At 42.7% G+C, this 11822-nt stretch overlaps 1 protein-coding gene across 1 annotated transcript; it reads right to left on the bottom strand.

The window, feature by feature from the left end:
• Positions 1 to 3082: 3082 nt before the first annotated feature.
• LOC311100092 (tubulin-specific chaperone A-like) lies at positions 3083 to 11221 on the bottom strand. Its single transcript, XM_084140837.1, has 4 exons — positions 11053 to 11221; positions 6614 to 6740; positions 4420 to 4506; positions 3083 to 3450 (listed from the first exon to the last, which is right to left on the bottom strand). The coding sequence occupies exons 1-4, from the start codon at positions 11103 to 11105 to the stop codon at positions 3370 to 3372; spliced, it is 348 nt and encodes a 115-aa protein (XP_083996963.1). The 5' UTR covers positions 11106 to 11221; the 3' UTR covers positions 3083 to 3369.
• Between the last annotated feature and the right edge of the window lie 601 nt (positions 11222 to 11822).

Below are 11822 nucleotides of genomic sequence, written 5' to 3'. Positions count from 1 at the left end.
ACAAGGAGCAAAGTAGAGTGGCTTCCCTCCTTGGCTGAGATCCCCATAACAACATCAATCTTATCCAGCATAGAAATAAAAATAGACAAACAAACAAATTCGCCACCTGCAAGTTAATGCGGCGCATCTGAGTGGAAAGTAGACATTTTCACGCGCTCTGGAGATGAGGAGTGACTTTTAATAAAACCACAAGGAAAACAAATGTAATTCTATACGCAGTATTGGAGCTGTAGATTTCCAGTGCACCTCTCTCTTTTCACCTTTTCACAGGGGGCCTTGGGCATTCGCTCGCGCATCGGGAGTTTCATGCTAGAGACACCGCATGCTGCCTTTTGCCTGTCATCACCGCCTGCCCTTCACTCTCCCGCGTGCATTATCGTCTCGGGCCAAGGTGCAGAGAGATAACACGGAGGATGATTTTTGTTGACTCTTTTTCTTCTCCTCCTCCTCCTCCTCTTCTTCTTCCAGGTCTGCGGGCGAATCTAAGTCATCAGGCGTCTGTATTCACTCAATTAGAGAATTCTAAAGAGAAAATCGATCTTCCATCTGCAGAAATGCCAGTTTAACAAATTATATTCTTGTTTCGTGCAGGTGATTTGGTGACAGTCGGGGGATTAGAAGTAATAAGTTGTTGTGTTTGAGCTCTGGGGAGGAGAGAGGAGCGAGGAAATAGAGAGGCGCGGTGCGCGCCAGGGCTACTACATCCATCAGGTGCGTCGCCTTGCCGCATCCTTCGGCAGGTTGACGTTTATTGTTATGAGTCTTGTCCTGGAGGCAGAACTGAGTGATTTCCCCTTAGATTCATGAAAACAGAAATTAGCTTTTTGGTCTTAATTTAAGGTTACACTTCTGGATAGAACCAAAAAGGGTTATATTGCCTGCTTCAGTTATGGTACCCCTAAAGGTTCTACTTAGAACCAGGGGTTCTTCTTCACTGAACTAAAATTGATTCCATATGGGGTTCTATATGGAACCAATTTCGGTTCTATATAGAACCTTAAGGGGTGCCATATATGAAGAAATCATAGAACCCTTTTTGGTTCTTTCCAGAACCTTTTTTTTTACGAGTGTAGGGTTAGGCATATAGGGTTAGCAGGTTAGGGTAAAGGTTAGGGTTAGGTTTAACATTTTATGACTTTGTGGCTCTGCCAGGTAATGGCAACTCTGTAAGCTGCCTCCAGAACAAGATTTATGACAGAAAACGTTAACAAATCCTTCGGCCACAAATCCAGGTATTGTCTGCGGCCCGCCACAGCATCTCATGGTTCAATTAGCGCCGCTGCCCTATGCGAGGACTCGATTAGACCGTGAGTCATCCGAAAGAAATATAATTATGGTTCCAAATAAAATAATCAGCATTGAAGAGCGATTTCCTTAACGAGATGGATAGGCTGGATGTCACGGAGAGGCGAGCGTCTCATTAGGGCGTTAATGAGACTTCGGGGTGATCCCGATAATTATCGAAATCTGTAAAATAAGGATCAAGCCAACCCTTAATGTCTGCCCAGTCAGGTTTTTTGTCTTGTATTATTAGACTGGCATTCATGTGTCTTGGATGCCTTAACCTCGAAAGTGTCTGAACTTATTTGGAAATAAATAATAGGCCATGAGATTTGTTTGAACATTTAATCGAATCATATTATTCATATCCAATTATATTAACAGGCTTAACTTGAACACATCAAAATAAATGTTTGTCGGCTATAAAAACATATATATCATATATTGGCCTACATCGAACAACATCTTCAAGCATAGTTTAGTTTACCTTTAGGATAATAGTATTTATATAATCTCCTGAGTGGCGCAGTGGTCTAAGGCACTGCATCGCAGTGCTAACTGTGCCTCTAGAGATCCTGGTTCGAATCCAGGCTCTGTCGCAGCCGGCCGCGACCGGGAGACTCATGGGCGGCGCACAATTGGCCCAGCGTCGTCCAGGGTAAGGGAGGGAATGGCCGGCAGGGATGTAGCTCAGTTGATAGAGCATGGCGTTTGCAACGCCAGGGTTGTGGGTTCGATTCCCACGGGGGGCCAGTATAAAAATAAAAAAAAATATGTATTCACTAACTGTAAGTCGCTCTGGATAAGAGCGTCTGCTAAATGTCTAAAATGTAAAATGTAAATAATCCATAGGCGTTTCCTCTATTTGGTTGGTCTATGGATAGACCTACATATTGTGGTCCTTTAAAAATAAACGATTTGGACAATTCCATTGTGGAACATAAAAACTATATATCTTAACCCAAATAATATCTTGAAGTATATATTTAATAAATGTCTACACTAGTGTGACTTGATGCCCAACAACTACGCCTACTGGTCATTCGGCAAACTGTCTATGCCTATATGAGAAACACTCTTTTCACGCCACTTAGAGACAGCTACGACCGGAAGTGATTTTTTTCGTAGCAGGTTAGAACTTACACTGCAGGTAAAGATAATTAAAGTAGCAGGTTATGAGAATTAGATTAAGGTTAAGAAAATCACCTCTGGTCGTAGCTGTATTGGAGTGAATGAAAAGAGTGTGTCCAAGTGTACCCCATGCTTATACAGTGGATGTGACAGACTATGTCCAGTTGGTGATGGCAGTGCTGATGATGTCACTAGGCTGCATGGATGTTATTAACCAGCAGAGGTTGGTGTCCTGATTCTAACCTCTAAGAACAGGCATCACGCCAAAACGGTCCATGCTATCCAGAATCCTTGGGACATCCTTAACCCATTGAAGATGAAATTGAACATGGTTTAGGGTTAAAGTTACATAAGGTTTAAGGTAAGGGTTTAGGGTAGGGACATCCCAAGGATCCCTGATAGCACTAAGCATGCCAAAACACTGCTCATATTTCTCTCTATCCAACCCCATGACACAGACAATAGGATGGATGTTATATGATAATGGTGTAGCTAGCTCCCATCACTTGTTAGGTTCTTTGGTCCATCAGTTATGTTGACTGTTGTTGTCATCTTGATTCTTATGAGCAAATAAAAATTCACTAAATATTGTATCAGTTATCATCAAGAACAATCTGTACTCAAATCAACACATTTTGAGGAACACTTCAAATCACTTGATGCAAGACGCTTAAGTCCTATAGCTTTAATATGAGATAAACAATACAATTAGGCTTCATTTGCAGCCAAGCAAACCCCCATGGTAGGAAAAGAAAGAAGTGTTTATTTGATGCTTGTGTGAGATTGTGCACTCCGGAGAAGGATGTCAAGATCAGACGACACGTTGTTCTCAAATGTAGAAATAAAATATAAAAAGAGTGAGAAAAAGAGTGCTGAATGATTCTGTTTGTCTATGATTCCAAACAAGCCCAGACGAATGGAATGGACATTTAAGTAGTGCATTACAGAGTGAGAACATCATCCTTCAAGCTTCACTGAATCCAATACGGTCCTGGCCTCTTTGTACTCCTCTGCTTCAGCCAAGTCTTCTTCCGTTTCCTGAAAAACACAGCACATACAGGATATCAATACTAACCCCATCACACATACACACAACTTTAAATTACTAACCCATCAAATAGCATAACACCAAATCTAACTTACAGTCTACAATCAACCCATAGTTAACCTAGAAAAGTCCACGGTCCATTCACATGGCTATTCACCAAATGATCATACAAAACCTGTTTTCCTAAGACGTCCCTTACATAGCCCATTTAAATAAAATTTACATTTACATTAACAATCTGCATACATTGATTCCACAGTGCAACGTTTCTAGTCAGTGCAGAAGAGTGTGTGTGAGAGTGGGTCACATCTGTGCTAATCGAGTGCTGCTGGGTTCCTATGGTGGCCACCGCAGTGACAGAACTGCTAATGATCTGTAATGAGTGTGTGTGTGTGTGTGTGTGTGTGTGTGTGGGGGGGGGGGGGGGGGGGGGGGGGAGGAAGGGTTGAGGTGGGTGAGAGGGGGTTTTGGTGTGAGGTGGAGAGGGACAAGTCCCTGTCACGTCTCATACCCTCCCACAGAGGAGTCATCTGTGATTTCCTCTCTCCTCCTCTCCCGTCCACCTCTTTCTGCACGTGTGTCTCAGTGAGGCCACGTCTGCCTGACTCCTGCTCTCTGCTAATTCTGAGGACCCTGAGACATGCATGTGTGTGGAAGAAGGGTGTGTGTTCCTTTCTCTGGCTTCTTATATCTGTCAGGATAGACAATATAGACAGTCACACACACCTGCATGATGAGAGTGTCACTGAAAGTCACACTCCAACATGGAAGCCCAAAATTCTAACATCTGGATAAACCTGCAGCAACCAAGACAAAGGAGGATGGGCTCCACCTCTAGAGTCTGGTTCCTCTTGATGTGTCTTCCTTCCTAACAGAGTCCATCTTGGTCACTGTTGCCCTAGGATTGCTTCCATGAGATTTTTTTTTTTACCCCCGGAAGAAAACAGAGCTGTTCTTACTAGTATCTGGGACAGGTCTGCGTGTGCTATGGTCAGACGCCTTTGACAGTCTGGAATCATCATCTTGGACTCCTGTAGCACCTCCACCTGGAATTCAGAGAGAGCACAACACATGTTATTAATCAGCACCATCGTGTAGATGACGGAGATCGTCATCTATACCATTTATAAGCATATCAGTTGTGTGTGTTAGTTTTTCTTCAAGAGGTCCTCTAAGCAGAAGAACCATACTACAAAAAGGTTTAGAAACACTGCTTTAGAATGTAATGTATTAAAGGTTGAAAAACTAAGTGTTACAGCTTCAATAACACCATGTGGTTCCTGGCAATAGGCAATGTCTTGGTTTAGTATCCCACATATGCTGTGCTAAGGTTAACGTCCCACAACAAGCTCTCTGCCTGTGTGACATTTTTTATTGAGTTATTGATCGGGCAGGGAGTTGGGCAGCAGCAGGGGTCCTCGCCTCGCTCTGCCTCCGGCACACCTGGGTGAGTGGAGAAGACCAAAGCAGAGAAGTAGCAGCATGGTGATCAGGCATGGAGAGGTATTACTATGCCCAGGGCATGTAGCACTACGGTGATCAGGCATGGAGAGGTATTACTACGCCTGTGGGGAAGCTGAGTTCGAGCCAGAGGTTCAGGCAGAACTGAGTCTCTCTACAGGCAAAGCGAATGGGGAATTCCCCTGACTGGCATCCTAAAGAGCACAGAGGAGTCAGACACACCTCATTCATAACACACTGCTAAGAAACTCCAGTGGTGAGGTGGAGACACACAGGCAGTGACACACACGGTGAGGTGGTAGAGTGGTCATGGTGGCCTCCCAGTACCAGTGCAGTGGAATGATCCCATCAGCAGCAGGATAAAGACTACACTTAAAGGCCTATTGATTCCTTTACAATGAAAACCTCTAATCCATCCATCCATCCTGCCCTCCAACCTGACCATCTCCTACTATAATCCATCTGCTCTCCCAGTCCCATGCCCACCACTAACCTACACCTGGTAAGCGTCCCAAATGGCACCCTATTGGCTATATATGACACCCTATTCCCACAGGGCTCTGGTCAAAGTAGTGCACTATATAAGGAATAGATGCCATTTGGGACGCACCCCTAGACCTAAAGCTCCCTCAACATTCTGAAACGATCCTCATCAAATGAACAAACCTAACAATTGGTCGAACCAGAGAACTTGTAATTCTGCGGGGAAAACACAGATTGTTGAAAAAGCGGCATTTGATCTGCTTTGATTTCAGACATACACTAGCTATCTAATGTGCATACTACAAGAGTAGAACCAGTTGTCTATTGGGCATGAAATCATTGCAGATGATCCTTTCCACAAGGTGGAATCCCTAGAATATCTGAGATGAAAACAAAGGTTATGAAGTAGGGCACCTGGGACAGAAGTCACACTGGGTCTTTATCTTCCAATAGCCTCTCATTCCTCACTCATTCTACACTAAGCAGGGAAAATAAAGGAGGGAGAGAGAAAGAGAGGGAGGGAGCAGAGGAGGATATGGGCCAGCGATCTCCTAGCGGCTGTAAATTAACAGCATGTGTCAGTAATTATCAAACTCCTCCAAAGTTACATAACGTCATTAAATCTGAAAATGACTAAATCACTAACGGACCCCCCCCCCCCCCCCCCACCCCAAGCCTAATTCTTCATAATGATACTACGCTGACCTCATTACAGTGAATGTAGGGCTACTGGTATCATCTGTTCTGTACTGTACTATAATTATCTTTTACAATAAGCTTGTTAAAGCACATTAGAAAGCTATACATTTAGCCATGAAGGTGACAAATAAAATGTTCACGAAGAAAAATAACAGATAATTTATAATTCCAATAAAACGTTCCTAAAAGCACACACCTCATTAGAGGACAAGATTATCTTTATGCATTACTTCATCAGGCCGACTCTTTCCTGTGTAGTAACCAAGTGGGTAGCAACATTGTATTAAAATCTTTTGTAATAACAAAACCAGTTCTAAACCATGAATGTGCTACACAAAGCAATTGCTAAATCATAATAAACTTAATACAACGTTGTTACTATAGTTATAACATCATTATTACACAACTTTAAACGCAACTTAATGTAAAGTGTTAGTATATGTAGGCCTATGTATGTAAAGTATGTTTTTACTTAATGTAGGCTATTTATTCTGCTGAGCTTTCACCCACCTGTTTCTTGATGACATACTTGGCATCTGAGTCGGCCTCTTCGTCACAGGCCTCTGCTTTCAGTCGTTCAATCTTCTCCTCCTGCAGCTTGGTCTCCTTGACGTACATAACCTTCTCCTTCACCAGCCTGGAGAGACAATAACAGACAAGAGCACAGCTTAGTTACAAACAACATACAAAAACAAATCAACATTGAGGCCTTCTATACTGAACAAAAATATAAACGCAACATGCAACAATTTTACAGAGTTACAGTTCATATAAGGAAATCAGTGAATTGAAATAAATTCATTAGGCCCTAATCTATTGATTTCACGGCTGGACAGGGTGGGCATAGGCCCACCCACTGGGGAGCCAGGCCCAGCCAATCAGAATGAGTTTTTCCCCCACAAAAGGGCTTTATTACAGACAGAAATACTCCTCAGTTTCATCAGCTGTCTGGATGGCTGGTCTCAGACGATCCCACACGTGAAGAAGCGGGATGTGGAGGTCCTGGGCTGGCGTGGTTACACGTGGTCTGTGGTTGTGAGGCCGGTTGGATGTACTGCCAAATTCTCTAAAACGACGTTGGAGGCAGCTTATGGTAGAGAAGTTAACATTCAATTCTCTGGCAACAGCTCCGGTGGACATTCCTGCAGTCAGCATGTGAATTGCACGCTCCCTCAAAACTTGAGACATCTGTGGCATTGTGTTGTGTGACAAAACTTTTAGAGTGGCCTATTATTGTCCCCAGCACAAGGTGCACATGTGTAATGATCATGCTGTTTAATCAGCTTCTTGATATGCCACACCTGTCAGGTGTATGGATTATCTTGTCAAAGGAGAAATGCTCACTAACAGGGATGTAAACAAATGTGTACAACATTTGAGAGAAATAAGCTATTTGTGCATATGGAACATTTAAGGGATCTTTTATTTCAGCCCATGAAACATGGGACCAACACTTTACATGTTGAGTTTATATTTTTGTTCATAGATTCATAGATTAGTCCCGTGTAGCTCAGTTGGTAGAGCATGGAGTTTGCAACGCCAGGGTTGTGGGTTCATTTCCCACGGGGGGCCAGTATGAAAAATGTATGCACTCACTAACTGTAAGTCGCTCTGGATAAGAGCGTCTGCTAAATGACTAAAACGTCAATGTATATTAGTTAAAAACAACACAGAAAAAAACACATGAAAACCCAAAGCTGTACAATCTCAGGCCCCAAAATGTCAAAGAGAAATGAGGATGAGTTGTCATTCAACTTACCACCAGGTAAAGTAATGGTAAACAAACAATAAAATAGGCCTAACCAATATGTCCCATTGTTTCCAGATGTGTACAGTGTGGGTATAATATAACGGTGATGTCTGCGTGTTGGTTATCTGTGGATCTACTACAGTACAGCGCCTTGCCTTCCTCCTCTGCCTGATCACCACGCTTATCTGACTCTGTCTCCATTTAACTGCCACTTCTAGCAGGACACACACTCTACTGGCCCTTTCTAGGATTAATTGATCATCAATTTAGTCCCTAATTTGGACCAAGTCATGTGGTAAATGGACCACTTTTCCTTGATTGTTAGTGAAAATGGGCTTGAGTACATTGATACATTTTGATTATTTATCAATTACGGGCCAAATGGAACTAAATCTATTAAATAAATTCAGACCCTGATTGGCATAATGGAGTTTGAAAATATCACTATTGATAATGATTCCTGACTAATAGTCTTTTTCCGGCTGCAGCTTTGCTTGTCGGGATGACGACGCGGAATTCATTTTTCATAAAATCAGCTGTGTGCGTTGGTTCGTGTGTGTGAGTGATCCTTCATTAATCAGGCACATTACCCAGAAACACCCTCTCCTCAGTGTTGCAGTGGCGCCTTGCTTAGCCGAGGAAGCCAACAGCACTCTGTCATATTTTATGTCAATTACCGCTCATTTTAATACGTTTCCATCAAGACGCTGTTTAAACGGGCAGCATATGCAACAACGAACAGCAGAGGAGCCCTCCACCTCTCCTCGGTTCCTCTGAGGTTATTTAGAGGGAAAGAAGGCAGCAACAAGAGAGAGGGGAAGAGAGGAAGGAGAGGAAAAAGGGATTGACATAATTTGAATAAAACTGAAGGAGAGTCTAATAACTAAATGTCCACCCCCACCCCGTCCGTCCTCCTCTTTCTCTCATCCAGTCCCGATGTTCATTTCTTATTTCTCTCTGGCTGGGTCTTGGAAACGCTGGCTGTGTGTGTGTGTGTGTGTGAATGAGGGGTGGGGTCGTGGCTGGTTTTAAATAGACCTGCCACCCTGGACTTAATGGAAAAGGCATCTCTCTGGAAAATAAGGAAAAAAAGGGAATTAGAGATCCGACACACATTCGGCCGCCTCCTCCTCCGGCAGCACTGCATTTTTGAGCACCGGCCTAGCCCTATGCCAAGGCCCGAATGACAAAGCCAAATTACTGTTGTCATTTTATTAAGGGCATCCGCCTCGCTAGGGCAGAGAGGAGGCACTGACTGGAATGTACAAAGCCACAAAGCCAATGGAACAGGCCTTACTGGGAGAGAGCCGACAGGGAGCTGCTAGGCTTTTAATAACATATGAGGAATGAGAGAGGGGGAGAAAGAGATAGTGAGAATGAAAGAGAGAGAGTGAGGGGGACATGAGAGAAAGAGGGAAAGAGAGACAGGATATAGTAGGGTACAGAATTACACGAGAAACAGACAAAGAGCGCAAAGGCAGTCTGTTCCATCTGACTTTGAACAGAGGCTGCAGGTTCCAATACCAAGGTCATGCTACAGGCCACAGGTGCTGAATGGGTAATGGACCTCTCCTTACTTAATATGCCTCAGTAAAATCTTCCATTCCTAGGACAGCCGATGATGAAGTCAACCTATTCTGAATGGGGCCGCATAGGAAGGAATGAGAATAGAGACGTTTTAGAATGTAAATGAAGCCATTCTAGAATGGAGATGTGTTTCAACCAACTTGATAAAGCACCACCTCTCAATACACCGGCGGGCCTACAGTTTTTCCACTGCATCAGACACCCTCTCTGTAACATCACCTTCTGAGGGAGAATTCTCAGCCGCCACCGCCATTACCCACACTCATCAGGGAGCCCGTTAGTATTGTGACCCTAATCAAAACACAATCGATAGCACATTTACACAAAGGGCCACGGAGGGAGTGAACCAGGCGGTGATAAGAGAGGGTGAGCAAAAAATCCTCTCCATGCTTAGGCCTACTATTCTATTTATGGATTAGCTAGATTATATATGGATGATGTCCAGTGTTGTGATGGAATTTTTTGAGGAATAGAAGCTACTGAATAGCTTTCAGGAGAACATGATTTAAAATATCACATTCTTGTTCTGTCCTTCCGATAAAAGATTAGGATGCATCAGAAATAAAAGGAGGCTGGAAATATTAGTATGATTAGTGAAATAGATCTAATCGTGACTACTTTTGTGTGTTCCATTTAATTTTTTTAACTAACAGATTATAGTCAGATGTTGGACTGTAGGGAGGGAATGCCCCGTCAGGGAAAACATCAGTAATTTGCAGCCAGGGCCTAACTGTGCAACTCTAAGCTAAAACTGATTGCCTTGTCAACAAAAAGAACCTGGCTCAGATGAGAATGAGCTTGCAGAAAATCAGCTGCAGTGCATCAAATGCCTGCATTTAGGCTTATGTTTACAATTGTACGGTCACTGACCATAAATAGGCCTTTAGCCTACATTCACATGAACACTTAGCTAGCAAAACATGGTCTATATGGCTCTGACGAGTGCATTGCTTGCACCTTGGGCAGAGATGACAAGAGAAAACAATGCTAGTACTGTAGCATAGTAAGGCCATGTAGCGACTGCTTATTGCGCACCTGCCAAGAGAATGCAAAGTAGATTTTTAGTTTTTTTTATTCACAAGGCCTGAGTAAGATTTACATTGAAAATAATAGGATACATTAAAAAAAATTAAAAGTAGCACAACAGTACATATCAGGGGTTGTCATAACATCAGATTTGCATCCATAATGATTGTCGAGAAGAGAATGCAAAGTATGTTGCATGCTAGCTTGTATGCTAGCCACTTACCATTAGGCAACACTTACTAACAGGGATGACTTGCTAACATTAGCACACACGCACTTACTATAAATGGTTTAAAAATGCGAAAGTCACTCAACAACATAAAATGTATATTATTAAAATATGTTATGAAGTACAGGTTCTTATGTCCTTGCTACTGCCTTATTTTAATTGACAATGCATGCACCTCCCTAAAGCACCGGTGTATAGTTAAATCTATAACGGCGAATTGTTCTCGACGCACAGTCTGACTTCTGTCTCGAGCCGTAGGTATCCGCGGCCTTGTGGGTGTAGCATGTTAGTCAGTTAGCAAGCTAACTAGCTAGCCTACTATCTTTTAAGATGTTATGAATTAAAAACTGCACTTACCGCTTAACAACGCCAGTCTTGATTTTAATCTGTCGTATTCTTGGATCTGCCATGTTAACTGATATTCTTAAAAGACACAATAAGTTACTAGTTTACTGAAATACTGTGAAACGGTTGCTATCCAACACAGCACAACAATATCGCTCACGAGATCCTGGGCATGCGCACTGTGTGCCGCGGGAGAGAAGTAGGGCATCTTTTGGGCAAAAGTCCATTTTGGAGTTTTGGAGTAGGCCTAATTCCAGGAATTTGGGATAGAAAGGCTAAGAATTTGATGTGTCTAACGAGTCAATGATACGAGATCTAGTGATATAATGTAATACAAGAGGAAATTAAATCGAGAAATGTGGGATTCAAATCCTACATGATTGGATATGTGAAAGCTAAAGCAAAGTTTGGACTGATTTCACCTATTCAGTCATGTCAGATCATTATAAAAACGGATGGGGTGGGAAGGGAGAAAGGAAGGAAGGAAGGATGCATTCATAACATTTCTGAATAGGTCAATGTGTGTTCAGTAAAGTAATAGCCTAGTCTTGCTCATTTATAAGCCACTCTCAAGTTGCCGAATATTCCTCCGATTTTTTACTTGATTTTAAAACTGTGTGTTTTTGGTTTTACTATCCTTGTGGGGACCAGAAGTCCTCACAAAGATAGTAAAACAAGGAAAATTCGGACAAGTGGGGACATTTAGGAAAAAGTATATTTTTGGCTTAGGGGTTAGGTTCAGGTTTAGGGTTACAATCATATCAGATCAAATCATGCGCCGA

This window comes from Coregonus lavaretus (assembly GCF_964263955.1).
Source record: "Coregonus lavaretus genome assembly, chromosome: 24".
NCBI lineage: Eukaryota > Metazoa > Chordata > Actinopteri > Salmoniformes > Salmonidae > Coregonus > Coregonus lavaretus.
Note: the sequence above shows the minus strand (reverse complement) of the source record. Positions and strands in the feature narration are given on the sequence as shown.